This window comes from Emys orbicularis, chromosome 2, assembly GCF_028017835.1.
Source record: "Emys orbicularis isolate rEmyOrb1 chromosome 2, rEmyOrb1.hap1, whole genome shotgun sequence".
Taxonomy (NCBI): domain Eukaryota; kingdom Metazoa; phylum Chordata; order Testudines; family Emydidae; genus Emys; species Emys orbicularis.
The window spans coordinates 102423751-102438943 of NC_088684.1; the positions used below are offsets into that span (position 1 = coordinate 102423751).

The following is a 15193-nucleotide window of genomic DNA, read 5'->3' on the forward strand; positions in this document are numbered from 1 at the left end:
AATCTTCAGTTTCCACAGACGCAAAATCTGGCAGGAAGTCAGAGAGAGACGGTGGTGATTAGTTTCAAAACCAAAAAGGTGGTTTTTTTGGAGGGGTGGGGAAGGGTAGAGACAGATGGAAGGAAATTCACGGTACTTTTTTTAATGCTGCTTGTAAAACTACATTAAAACAAATTAGCCTCTGAACTTTAAATTGGCTATTTATACATATGCTTTTCCTGTCAAAGTAAATTGACAGATACATTTTTGTAAAATTAGACACATACAAACAGCCCAAGATAGTAATATTTTCCAAGTGACTGTCTACTTTTGAAAGATATGGACAATGAAGATCTTAGGATTCTTTGTTTAGAAAGATGTGTAAGTATGTCTGTCTGTTCCTGGAAAAACTATGTGTAGAGGAAACTGAACAAGAGAGCCAAAATAGCATCAGGAATTAAGCCCTAGAGAATGTTTATTTTGCCCAAAGTGAAAAAGTTATGATCTGTGCCCGGACCAGCGGATCACTAGGATCTTAGTGTGACAGAACATCTGTGTAACTCTAGCCTACTTGAAACAGCGGGACAAAGGACTAGTAACACTCTACGAGGAAACAAATACATTTGACCTGTGATAGAAATGTCACACAGTGTGTGGGAGGGGAATCTACCGTACTACTGTACCTGAGGAAATCTACTCAAACCCACTCAACATTGCTAATATTCTGAGTAACAGAGTTCTTATCAATTATGTCTACATGTACACTACGAGCGAGGGGTGTGATTCCCAACTTGTGTACACATTCTTGTGATAGCTCTCACTGAGCTAGCACAAGTATAAACAGTAGTGCAGCTGCAGTGCAGTGGCAGCACCATGCTAGCTACTCCAGTACATGAACCACCGGGGCATGTAATCAGGCCCGCTAGCATGTGCCACCACTGCCACTGCCTGTGCTACAGCAGCTACACTACTATTTTTAACATGCTTGCTCAGATGAGAGCTAGCATCACAACCCTAAGCTCATAGCGTAGACGTAGCCTGAAGGACAAGTAGAAGGACAAAATGGGAAAACAATATAATTAACCAAAACAAAAAGCATGTAGAAGCCTTACCTGCATGATCCAGCACAGGGCTATTGGCACCCCAGGTTTGGTACAACGAAGCAAGGTCCTTTGGAATGTAGGTCTTAAAAAAAATGTCCAAACGTTTCTCGTGCCCCTCTGATGCTGGTTCTTGTTTGATGGAGTGTAAAGCTGGAGAAGCTCCTGCTGTGCTAGGCTGAGGCTGCATTAGTGGACTCGCTCTTGTTCCTGTTGTGCAGTTTGCCAATGTCCTCATCTCATTCCCAGCCTTGGTGTGAGATTCCCATTGAGGCACTGACGGATCTTCATGTTTAGTGTACTGCTCAGTTTTACACAGAGGGTGATACTGAGGCGGTGGGTTGAATTTGGCTTTTATCGGGTCAGATGCACAGTGCTTACTTGAAGGGTGAAAACCAGCACTTCCTTGGGGAATCATATACTTCTCTACCTGTTTACTGTTGGCAGGCTGTGAGGTGGGCCTTGATACGACTGTCTGGGTGGGTGTTAGGCTTCTGCTAAAGCTTCCCCCTTGCATCAGTTTGGAGTTTACTTCATATTTAGCTTTAAGCTGAGGCTGTTGTGCTGCTATGCTGTGCTGCTCCTGGGTATGGTTTGATTTGGGCTGCCTGTACCCATCAAGACCTGATGACCGTGAACCGCAGTGGCCAAACGAATGGCTGTCCTTAGACTGATGCATACTACCAGGCTTTGTAGTCATCCCAACAGGGGAAGAATTGCTTTTGGATCCTGGCAACGCACTTGGAACTTGAGTGCGTGTAAACCTGGCAACAGGCAAAGGTGGGCATTCTTTACCACCAAGGGATGGAGGAGGACCAGTGCGTCCACTTCTTGCCAGAAAAACCAAGTTGTTTTTTATACTCTTGAATCCATTTTGTTGAATCCATGGTGGAGCCATCGAGTTACAGCTGACTTTGTGCCAAATTTTTTTGTGCATCCACAGGACTTCAGGGTAATAGGTCTTATGATTGCAGTAAGGACATGGGTGGACAATCAAATCAGCCTGCAAAGATGAGGTAAAACCCTTATTGCATGAATCAGCCCTTGTTGATTTTTCACTTAAATCTAGTGGAACCATTTCTTGTGCCTCTCTCCCTTTTTCGAGAACAGGGTGCTCCCTGCACAAGTCTGAGAAATTTTCTTTAGGGTGACTAGCCTGCTTTTCCAATGAGGTTTTCAAGTCTACTACCGCATCTAAAGATGTCTGGCCCACTCCTGAAGCAAAGTCAGCAGTACTACTGGAGCAAGGAAGCTCTTGTCTAGGTTGAAATGCTGGCATCTTTAAGTCTGAAGAATTTCTCTGAGCTTCATACTTTGGAAAAGGCCGTTTGATATTGTTTTCCAGGGTAGATACCAAAGTTGATAGCTCTGATTTAGATTCATTGGCATCTTTTTCTCTGGCATTGTCACTTCCAAATTTAGGAAGCTCTTCTACCTGAGATGTTACCATTGCTCCCTCTTCAGAAAAACTGCAGTGGTATGGCTTTTTACCTGAACAGGACAATCAAAAAACAAAATTAGCAACTTATGTCAAAACCAAGAAATCAAATTCAAGATTAAAATAAGATACACAGAGACAGAGAGACGGGGGGGGGGGGGAAGCAAACTTGAGGCAGTTATTCTGTTATTAAGTGTCCTATAAACTAAATGTATTATAAAACCAAGGAAATCATTGTAATAAGACACAATAGCTCAATTTACTTTGAAAGCATCACTCTGAAGTTTGGATAAACTATCTAATGATGCATGTTCATGACATTTTAAAAGGAAGAACAATTTGATAATCCAAACTTGTTAAAATTCAGAGAGTGAGAGAAAGATAAACAAATATGCAGCCATTTAATGCTTTAACAAAAATAAAGATAATGGACCCAGATAAGACTGAACTAGTTAAAGGTCTGTCACTGTTTCCATTACAAGCCTCTATTTTCAAAGGGTTTATAACTCAGCCATAAAAATCGGCTCCACACTGAAACCTAGCATATAAAGGTCTTATATAAGTACTGCAGCACATATGGCATATACCATAAATCCTTCTCTTAACAGAGACCTTTGCAATACCCAGGTATAATAGGATGAGGTAAAGACAGCCTACATTCTGAATTTCCTGGGTTTTGTTAGTTTAAAAGCAAATGCAACTTTATTTTAACATAGTTTTATGTTTGTGTTGAATTTTAGGTATGCTTGTGACTGCTGAATTTGCTGATCGGTATGGATGCCTAAAATACCTAACTAAAACAGGATTTTCAATTTTCTGTTTTCTCTTTCCTTTTTTCCATTCTTCCTCCCATCCTCAAACATGCAATGAAAGTAATATTTTATCTAAGATATAGTTCAGAAATGGAACATAGTTGGTAGATTTTATAGAAGTTCGGGGGGAAAACAGCATGATTAGATTACTTAGAATGTTCCTAAACTCCAATAGTTCTCCAAATGCTTATCTTTAAGAGCTACTGATAAAGTCTTTGAATCCCTCCAAATCAGTTCACAATCAATTCCACAGAGGTTTTCATCACAGCAGTAATGCTTACTTCACTGAATCCATTTAACATGTAACAGAATTGAGTCATCTGACAAACTTTCAGTTTCAATTAACATGGAGTTAATGAGCCACTGTTAGGCAAGTGTAAGGGGACCATGTTCCATCTAAAATGTCAACAATCCAAAGTGATCACCATAACTGGGGGAGTAGTGAAGATGGGGAATGAGTGAGCTGTTCTATAGTTGCATATCCTCTCACATCAACTCATAAAAGCCAATGTTTTAGAAAATCAAGCACTGTTGTTTAATATAACATTGGTGCCATAGGCATTATTCTAAACTTGCACAATGTAAAAAGTATGTTTTAGGCTGAAGTTTCATTGCAAATAAAGTCTATTTAGCCTCAACTTTAATTCAGGCAAAAAGTCTTAAGCTTTTGTTAATTCAGTGTAATTAGGTTAAAAATAACCCACAGATTTGCAATCTTATAAAGGTTGAATGCTCACTCTGTTAAGATCATTTTTCTTTCAAATTCTCAAAGGGATAAAGTCTGAAAAAGAACTTGTTTTTCCTGTGTTACAGGGAAGGAAGGCCTTCTGAAAGCACATGAACAACACAACCAGCTAAATGTATAATTTGAAACAAAGACACTGCTGCAGGAATGTAATTTGACACTGCACATCTGTGTTATTTTCAAAGCACATCTGTCAAATATTTGTGAGCTAGATCTTAGGCTTCCAAATGGTGAAGTCCTTTGACCAACATGCTAAATAATAAATTAAAGTAAATAATAAAACATTCAATTGTAGCGATAAACAATGGAGACTGCACCAGCCTAATGGCCAGGTTGAACGCAACATACAGTAAGTAAGGGGTTCAAGACAGACTGGGGAACTGTTGCTCAATGGGTCTGTGGAGTTGGGAAACACTGGCTGCCACTGAATCTGAAATGGATTAGGATGCGAAATGGACACGTGGGGTAGAAGCCCATTACTACTCCGAAGCTCTGTGCTCGTCTGATACTTCTTGGACTTGATCTCACTTTGGCACAACTTGTACACCTGGATATGCCAGCAAAGGTTATGGAGTTGAACTAGCATTGGAGCAGTGATATACTCAATGTAGGATTGGACTTGGGAAAGCACAAGGAGCCTGGGAACAAGGGGAAAAGGTAGCTTTTCCAAACCACCTAACAACAAATGGTACAGATACAGGGATGGGAGCTCTGATGTAGGCTGTTGATCTTTCTATCCACACTAGTGCAGCTTAGCTACCCGGGAAAGAGGATTGTCTGGGTGAGAAATGCAGCACAGAATGAAGAAATACATTCAATCATTTATACACTAACTAATGCACAGTTAAGTCAGCACCTCGGGTAGGAAATGTTCTTTGGCATACAGAATGGTACACCAGGAGGTAAAGAGAAGACTCTGAGGGGCTGATCCTCAGCTGCTGTAAAGGGTCATAGCTCCAAAACACCACTGAAGAGCTTCTCCTAAACATTCCAATTATTCATATTTTCACTAAAAGAATCCCACTAACTCACAAGATGTCTCTAAAATCTTGCAAACTAGGTCAACTCAGCTGGACCCACAGTTCAGTGCTCACCAGCCTTTGAATAGAAGCCCATTCAGAAGAAGGCACTTTGCTTGACATGAAAATTTCAGTACTCCAGGAAGCCACTCTTGCCATCAATCACTGGCAATCAGAGCAGGCCTGCTTATTCGGCATTGTCATGGGAGAGACGATCAGGAAAGTGCACAGGCGAGGAGCAAAAAGACCACAAAAGGCGATACAGAAAAAGAAAAGGTGTGTGTGTGTTTATAAGAGAGAGAACCAGAAAGGAGGAGTCTGATTATTTTTTAAGCCTGAAAATAAAGTATAACTATGAAAAATCCAGGACAAAGCTTATTTTTAGGACCCTAGTAACTGGCATATCGCATCATAGCTGTGGCTCATCTGATCCAGAATCCTTTCTCTGGCATAGACTGGTAAAAGCAGCTTAAGAAGATGATCCAAAAAAAAAAAAATTAAAAAAAAAAAAAAAACCCATAATGGACGATTTCAGAATACTCTACCCATTGGTGAAATTTCTTTCTGATTCCAGACAGCTAGTGGTTGGTCTGTGCCTGGAAGCAGGAAGGTTCATATCACTCATCCATTTAAATACTAACTAATAAAACTGTGAATGTTACTATTCATATAACTGTCTAAATCTTTTTAAAATGCTGCTTTGTCTTGGCCTCAATATTATGTTGTAGCAATGAGTTCCAGAGGTTTATTATGCAGAGGTAAAACAAGGCATGCCAGCCCACACTGCTTTATGATGTATGTTCCTTTGCAAGATGATTACAAAGCATAGTATTTAACTGGTCTTTGTAGCTTCTTTTTGGATACAATTTAACTGAGATTCAACATCACATAAGGGATGTTCTCAATATGCAGGATGGATGGATATGTTAGGCAAAATACCAGCAGCAACTTTAACAGGTTGGCTCAGGAGCATTTCCATAAGCCAAAATCTATGCCATATATAGACAATGTTTTGCCACTATTCACATGCATGTCCAAAAGATACTTCGGGTCAGTGCAAAGCAAAACACAGCTGTGACATTGTTCTAATCCCCAGACTACTTCTCACCGGCTCTTCGGCTACTAATATTCAGATTAAACTGCAACCCTGCAAACACACGTAACCAATCAGAAGTGAGTCATGACCTATTCTTCCTCTGTACATAGGTATATAGAAGACAGTATTTGATCTAGTAACAGCTGTAAAACAAAAATTTAATATTTTTGCCTGCTCCCCAGCCCCCCTACCCCAACTGAAACAGGGTACTAACTATTTCCTTAAATCACTGGTATAAAATATTGCTTTAGTCAGTGCAACGCAGGCATAACTGTTACAAGAAATGTTTGAGATTTTATTACGGCCTGGTCACAGCAAAAAGCCATGAATGGGATGCCTTTGGGATGATCCTGAGGGACTATAATTCACATTTGCCATAGAAACATTTCTTGGCATAGCAGTCCTTCATTTTCTTTTCTCCCTCCACCCACCTCTTTCTCATTTTTATCTTAAGTCATTCTTTCTTAGTCAAACTTAAACTATCTCATCTGCTGTACCTAAAAGGACTTTTTGCACTACAAAGCATCACACTACTGCTACAGTTTTGTCTATCATTGTTAGCTGGCCAGCAACCGGAGAGGAAGGATTCTGTATGGAGCAGCTGGTAGGTGGCTGTGGATATTATCTCACGCCCTCAGCTTAGGCACAATTTAAAATATTGATGACATCACAGACCACTGGAGAGTAAAGCAGGAATGCATGAAACACTTTACTTTATGGGAATTCAAGGTCTAGCAATATAAGAACACTCTGGGATTAGAATGGTTCTCCAGGAATATATCATTTATAATTGCCATTGCCTGTGTTCCATTATGCATCCTACACAAGTGGATGGAAAAAACACAAACACACACACACACACACACACACACACACACCTTATTCCCTCCCCAACTCTGCTCCCTACCAAACCAATATTCAGAACGGGTTGTACATCTGTTTTAACTCACAGGGTTTCTTGTAAAATGAGGAAAAGCCTCCGAAACCAGGCTAAAAATCTGAAGATAATGGAACCACGATCAATATGAAGCACGTGTTTCTAAAGAACTGAACTAGTTAGATAAAGTTGACTGCTTTTTCGGATAGCATTTCAAAATTTGGTGATGAAGGAAAAGAGGTAAATGTAATGTATTTAGATTTTAGTAAAGCATCTGATACAGAGTCTCACTTGGATATGAACACTATCACATAATTTGAAATTTGGCTGAAGACAAATGATAATGATAAAAGGCCAAGTATCTAGTTTTGAGAAAGTATCTAGATGTGATACTGTAAAGAACTGTATGAGGTCCTATTTCATTCAATATTTTCATTAATGATCCAGAAGTGACACTAAACAACACATTAAATTAAAATTTCAGGTTAAATCAATTTTTTTCAATAGATTCTTGGTTTCAAAAGCCAGAAGGGACCACTGTGATCATCTAGTCTGACCTGCTCTATAACACAGGCCATAGAACTTCACCATATTAATTCCTAGAGTCGATCTTTTAGGAAAACATCCAATATTGGGTTTTAAAACTGGCAGTGATGGAGAATCCACCACAACCCTCAGTAAATTGTTTTAAAATTTGGAGGAGTTGCAAAAACCAATGCAAAAAGGGAAAAAAAGCAATGGACTGAGAGAGAATAAAAACATGGGCTGAAATTAATAAAATGAGATTCAGCTCAGAAAAAATGCAATCTAAGACATGTGAGGGAAAATTACCCAAAAACCAGATGGCCAGTGGAAGGGACAAATCTGGAAAGCACTGATCCTGAAAAAGATAGATGTAATAGTGGACCCCAAATTAGACATGAGTTTGCAATACACATTTCTTCAGCCTAGCCTTCACAAATAACAGCATCTGATAACAACCACAAAAAATATATTCCCCCTAGGCAGAAGGTGCTGCATGAGACACATTAGTAATGTTGCTTAACGCATCACCCCAATGTTTAGATATCATGGTGATGGGCACATTATAATCCCCTAAGTAGAATATAATAGAATGGGATATGGCAGCAAAAAAGTGAATACAATTTTGGGCTGCAGACGCATCACATCTTGGGACAGGATGGCACAATTATCTTTTTCTACATCACTCTAGTTACTGTACATGGAATATGGTACACAGTACTGGACAGCACTCTACTAGGAAAATACTGACAATCTGGAGGGAGTTCAGAGAACCGCAACAAAATAATTAGGGGGCTCGAGGAAAGGACTTAAGAAGAAAGATTAAAAGAGTTAAGTACATATAGCTTGGCTAACTGATGGCTAAAAGGGGATATACTAACAGTTTAGACAGGCAGATAGACTGGATGGCCTGCTAGGCCTTTCCCATCTCTCTGCAAAACAAGTCAAAAACCTTAAAAGGCTAATATCTACAGACCGGAACTGCATTGGAGACAGATGCTAAAACAGGTATAGACTAATTCTGATCTTTTCATGCATATTTACCCAACACATCATCAGACTTGCTTTCTTATAGAGCATAAGACAATCTGCCATTTGGGTCCCATGATCCTACTTAGCAGTAGGTTTGTCCTGCAGGTTTGACTAGGCTGTCATCAGGGATGTGTTTTCTTACATAAATGTGTTCCCTGTTGCAGAGGGTGCTATTCCACCTGCACAGTATCTGCCTTCTCTTCCTGTTTGTACCATCTCTAACCTCTCCTCTGCTATCCTCTCTTTCAGAGCTTAAATGCAACAGTCATTAGTGAGTGGGCGCAAGCAGAAGAGGCAGCTCCTCAGCAGGAGTGGCGCCAGGGTTTTTGCCGCCCTAGGCGGCAGCGTTCCTCCACAGTAATCGGCGACAGCTCCTCCTTTGAAGCTGTGTTCTCGGCGGCGGGGGTCCTTCCGCTCCGGGTCTTTGGGGCACTTCGGCGGCAGGTCCTGGAGCAAGTGAAGGACCCGCCGCCAAATTTCCGCCGAAGACCAGGAGCAGAAGAAGCCCCCGCCACCAAAATTCCGCAGAGGGCGGCGAAATGCCGCCCCGCACATCCTGCCGCCCTAGGCGACCGCCTAGGGTCACCTAGTGGAAGCGCCGGCCCTGCTCCTCAGTACCTCACTTGTCTTTCTAGCAATGATATCAGACCACTGCCCTCTCTAGCATACTGGTAGAGGGGTGGGAGACAGTATTGCACTGTATAGAATGTAAAATGTGGCTTTTCCTTCCTATCTGCTTCTCTCTCTAGGGCCAGAGAAGGCAGAGGAAAAAGAGAAGGAGACAGCATGGTACTGAGGGGAAAAAAGCTACAGCGATGTAAAAAGATAGGTCTGTTGAGGCCTACTCAATATCTACTTGAGCTTAAATACAAAGGCCTCTCATTTCCAAAACAAAATGTAGGACAGTTTGCAAGGGAAAGTCATAACTTCAAACAGTGACATGTTTTCTCCTCAGAATTATTTCATTTTTTTTTTTAACTCTAAGAGGCAACATACTTCAAGAACACCATGTGTGTTTAATTTGCATAAATATAACCTCTATTCCTTGTTGTTGAGATGCTGCTAAAACTTCAAAATTATTTATAAACTCTTTTAAATGTGCTTCCAGAACTGCTCTTCACTTTTTTCGGATTCTCTTTAATAATCAACTTCTAGGCCAACTTTTGAACTTGGACTACACCATTGCTTCCAACAGTAATGTAGGTTAATGAAGGTGTGTGATTTCACAGTAAGTTTTTTGGACCCAAATATCTTATCTGGTGGTGGCCAAAGTGTAGTCAGACAGACATCTATTACCAGTAGAGCCCTGCACGGATACCAAATTTATATCCATGGATATAAAGTGGATATCCGAGGAGCTGCAGGGCTCTACCGGGAACGGCAGCAGTAAAAGCAGCCACACATCTGGCCACCACTCACAAGAGCCAGCATCCCACGTGGGCAGCTCCTTCAGCCCCGCCCACTGGGGCAAGCACCAGCCTTAGTGTTTTGCATGCTCCCAGACTAGTGCGACCAGGGACAGCTGCCGCTGAGCCTGGTGCCCGCCCCAGTGGGCAGGACTTGGGATGGTACAGCCACACTGGATGAGCTGCCCTTGCTCTCTGAGCAAGAGAGGGCTGAAGGCTGGGGAATGATGGAGGGGTCAGCGCACCAGTGTCTCAGGTGAGGGCTAGAAACAAACCTGAAAAGGAAGCTCTGGCAGAGGGCTAGGTGGCTCCTTTAGGATGCGGAAAACAGAAGACTGCAGGAGACTCTGAGACTTCTGGGACTAAAAGACTCCAGCCAGGTAAGGCCGGGAGCGGCCTGCCAAAAGCAGGGTAGAACCAGAGTGAGGCTGGAAGGCTTGGATCCTCTCCTGGGAAAAGGGGAGAAGCCCCAGGATTGACTGAGATGCCAGGGCGGAAAAAGACTCCTGGTGGGAAGGCTGGGGAGGGGCCCAGGAGAGAAAAGGACTCTTTTCCAGGTGAAGGGGAGAAGCCCCATGACTAAACATTGTTATGAATAATATATAAATGAATACATAAATAAATTAGACCATAAGGGAAATGTTTTAAGGACTCTGGACTGGTGGAGTTTATTTACAGAGCTCCGAAGAGGGGAAACTGAGGTAGGGCACCACAGTGCCATTCCTAGCCACGTGGGAGGCAACTGAACCTTTGCAGGGGCAAAGTTTGGACTTGACCTTATATAGGGACACAGACTTACAAGGACTAAACTGGAGTCCTCACACACTGCTGGAATGACTGTAACTAGCAGTTAATAGGGTAGTATTGAGCTGTACAAGCAACAGGATTAACCAACCCCTCACCCACCCCCACTTCCTTCTTGTACTAATTTTGGAAGTGACACTTAATGGCTAACTTTTTTGGCTGTTAAGTCTTTATACTGCATAAATTGACCATAGTTCTTGAGATTCAGGCCTTTACTGATACACAGTTTGGTCAGTCTGCTTCAGCAGACTTGACTCACTAATGCACTCATTTTCACGGAGTGATGGCAATGTAAACTGGAATAACAATCTGAGGAATCAGAGCTCAGGAATCTAAGAACAAGTTCCAACTGTTCCACTCAGCCACATATTCCCTGATTATCTAGTTGTGAAATAGGACTTTCTATTTTACACCACACTGGCTTTTCCTTATTACATTTCATTGATATCTCTCTAACTGGGGCAACTGGTTGGGGATGTTGCCTCTGTGTTTTACTACAGTAGTTGAGAATTTGAAGAATGGCTGTAACAAAAAAACAAAAACAAAAAGACAAAGAGTAGTTAAAATACAAGTGTGTTTTTATTTGTAGCAAATGTGGAGACATGGGTAATGGGTACATTTCTTTTATATTTCTTAGTATAAACATGTTAGGATAATATTTTTGAGCATATTCCTGCCAACTTGCTGCCTTTTAATTCTTGTTTTACTGATTGTTTATGGTCTCCAGTGGTACCTTGGACTGTTTACTCAGATTTCCTGAATTGACTTCTTATTTACTTTTTAATCTCATGATTGAAAACTTCAGTGCAAGAAGACATGAAAATTATTGGCCACTTTAACCTGAATACTTCTTGTAAAGGGCCTGGACAAAGAAAACCAATGCTTCTACAGGTACAGAGAAAAAAGAAATACATGTTTTGTATCGACATTTCTTGGGCGGGGGGGGGGGGGGGAGAGAATAGTTATCTGCACAATACAATTTGAAGTCTTTTTGTAATCTTTCTGTGACACAATTTAGCTTCCTTATTTCTACTCTTCCCATCTCAAAGTAGGTTGTACTATCGCACTTGCCATGAGGATTAAATGAATGATTCTTGGACCTCTGGATTCCACATTTATTAGGACCACATTATTTCCAGTTGTGTTTCTTGAACATTTTTTTTTCATAATTTCCCCTCACTCTCTGAAGGATAACGCAAAATTTATTCCAAAGGGCCATTTGTTTTATTTTATAATTTTATACTCTGCAACTTCCAGCTTCACCCACAAACTGCACTTTTTATTCTTGCTGTCAAACACTTTAAATATTGCATTACCCAAGTTCTGTGGTAACCATAGCCCCAGTACATGAATGGCTAAACGACCCATTATATTGTTCACTTCACTTTCTCAACAGAACTGTGAAACATTCCACAAGATGAATGAGAAAATGCCAACGGAATTCACAACTCATAACGTTCTTGATTCTGAATTTGACTAATCTCTCCAGCATTGTCTGGGAGGACACCTGCTGCTTGTGAAAATAAAACCTACTGAGCTCTTACAATCTGGGCAGCAGAAAACACGAATAGGCAACCAGCAGACTAATTCAATAAAGTTTGTTCAATTCTAGGCTGCACATGGAGATTTTTTTTTCAGAGATGCTAGGTGTATGAGGCTTGCATCTTGGTAAAAATCTGAAAGGCCTCAGAACTGATTGGAAAACATTGATAAATATTTAATTCAAACTTGCCATTCTAAGGTAAAATGAGATCAGTTATATTACACCATACAAAAGAACCCCTTCCACAAGGTATTCCCTAGCTCAGTAAGACCACAGATTACTTTGCATAGACATAACACTTTAGTTATGTCACACTTAACGGGTCACCTTAGTAAAAGGATCCTGAAACTGGCATCCAATTTTGTGGCACAATTAACTGTCAACATAAATGGTACCAGGTTGATCTGCTTTTCAGGCATAATAAGATGGTTTGCACTTTGCAATTAAGTGTGGGTGTAAAATTCAGCAGGCTAAAGAGAGAGGATGATGTCAAGGTACCAGGAGGAATAAAGAAATGGATATGGTGTTGACTGTGTGTGTTGATGGATATTTGTATATACATTTCCTTATGAAATATTTTGCTTAGCTATCTAGGGGACTGACCCTCCAGGCTTCAAAGACAAAACTCCAGAGGCATTCAGGAGAAACCCTACATACAGTAAGCTCTACTCTCTCCCTACATAACAGCTTCCTTATTACCGTCACCTTCAAAGACCCATCCAAAGGGCCTCATCCAATCTGGCAACCTTTATGCTGAGGCCCCAGAGCAGTGGTTCTCAACCTACAGCCCAATCAGCACACAGCTGTGGCCCATGTAACACCCTCAGGGCCATAAAGGTAGTATTGGATGGGGCCTAAAATGATAATTAGGTTGAGAACCACTGCCCCAGAGCCTCCTATTTTCAAGGTAGTATGTTCTGGGGTTCTATGTCCGAGAAATTGCTGGCACTGTGTCCAGCAGAGAGGCTGGGTAGAGTTTTATGTTCATGAGTTATAGCTGAGTGTGTTACTCAGGTTGAATGGTGAACTGGCCTCAGCTGGCTACACTGCCCCCATAGACTGCAGGGATCTCTACGTTTTTATTTTTATGGAGTATCTGTGTCCATGCCTTTAATTACGTTTTTAAACCATGATGCTTAGAAAATCCATGTAGATGGGGAAATGGACGGCTCAGAGAACTGGTAATGAGATACCAGCCCTTTCACCTCTGTCACTAGTCTAGGGTAGGTGATGAATTAGAATCATCACGTGGCAGCAGTTGAGTGACCTGTGTATTTATTTATAGACATATCTCTGGCTTACTATTATAGTATGGGAGCACCTCACCAACAGTGCCCTCTCAATTGCACTAGTGAAAAGTGAGGCACAGAGAGATTAAGTGACTTGTCCACCAAGATTCCTGATTTTTAGTCCTGGGCCTTAACTTCAGACCAGCCTTCCTTGATCCCTAGAGTAAACCTCAGGGCAGAAACCACCACTACAGCTGATACAAATTGGCACCTTATTGACAGTCTCAGGAAAGAGCCCAAGGACTCAATGAGTATGGAATCTTAACTACATCTCACCCCTAGATGTGTCCCTCCAGGTCAGAACTGAGGCACATTGTCAATATAAACTGTAAGTTCCCCACGGCATGAACCATTTCTCCTTCTGTCTCTTCACAGTACTGAGCCCAGTGAAGGTGCTTAACAAGTAAACAATAAATATAACAACCGTGGGCAAAATAGAGATACAATAGGAATACATATATACATCACGAATACAAATATACTCTTAGATATTTTGCTAGACAAAATAAAACTGTATGATCTGACATTGCCTTAAATTTTCCTGATCACAGACACTGTAAGAACATGTACAGGATATCAAATATACCACATGGTCAGGAAAATAAGTTAATGCCCTCTAAAAATAAAAGTGATTAGGCAAGACCACAGCAATCTGACGCTAATACAGTTTAGAGGCAATTCCACAGCTACCAGAAATACCGTATAAAATTATGAAGCTGGTCCCAAACCTAAGCACAATACTTCTCCATTGTGCAGCAGCTAGGTAGGCCTTTGTGTTTGGCCCTGCTCATTAGCTTTGGTGTAGATAAGGAGGAGAAAGAAAGGGCATAGGATCAATAACACAGCAGGATGCACATCTAAATTAGCGGCGGGGTTTGGTTTGGTTTTATAATTCAGGCATGGAAAGAAAAATCCATTTTGTGTAGATGCATAAAAAAATGTTTGCAGTGGAGATGGAAAATGATGACTCAATTTTTGTTTTAACAAGCGGCTGCCTGCCTGTGTAGGCACTCCAAACAGAGAACCAACACTGGTAAATCTTCTTGGTGCCAACACTCAGACATGCCAGAATCTTGGCTACTTCACCACCACCTGTTCTCCTTCCTTACAATGTACACCTCTACCCCGATATAACGCGATATAACACGAATTCGGATATAACGCGGTAAAGCAGTGCTCTGGGGGGGGCGGGGCTGCGCACTCCGGCGGATCAAAGCAAGTTCGGTATAACACGGTTTCACCTATAACGCGGTAAGATTTTTTGGCTCCCGAGGACAGCGTTATATTGGGGTAGAGGTGTATTATTAAATTAATGAGGCTTTCCAAGCCAGAAGTGTGGAAAGACTGATAAAATGCGTAATTCTTGCTACCAGAAGCCAAGGGCATTACAGAATTGACAAAACCAAACCGCTTTTAGAGGGAAGTAGTAGGCATGCTGCCAAAAGGTCTCGAGACCATTATTTCTGCTTCTTTTCTGCCTGGAAATAAGGGGCTTTGACAGGAAAGGAACCAAGGCAGTCAGAACCATGAC

General features: G+C 41.4%; 1 protein-coding gene across 1 annotated transcript in view; it reads right to left on the reverse strand.

The window, feature by feature from the left end:
* Positions 1-15193, reverse strand: part of ZNF516 (zinc finger protein 516) — a 133300-nt gene that overhangs the window by 13993 nt on the left and 104114 nt on the right. Inside the window, exon 3 of the mRNA XM_065399218.1 lies at positions 1092-2570. Within this exon, the coding sequence (XP_065255290.1) occupies positions 1092-2570 (1479 nt within the window). The remainder of the gene's footprint in view (positions 1-1091; positions 2571-15193) is intronic.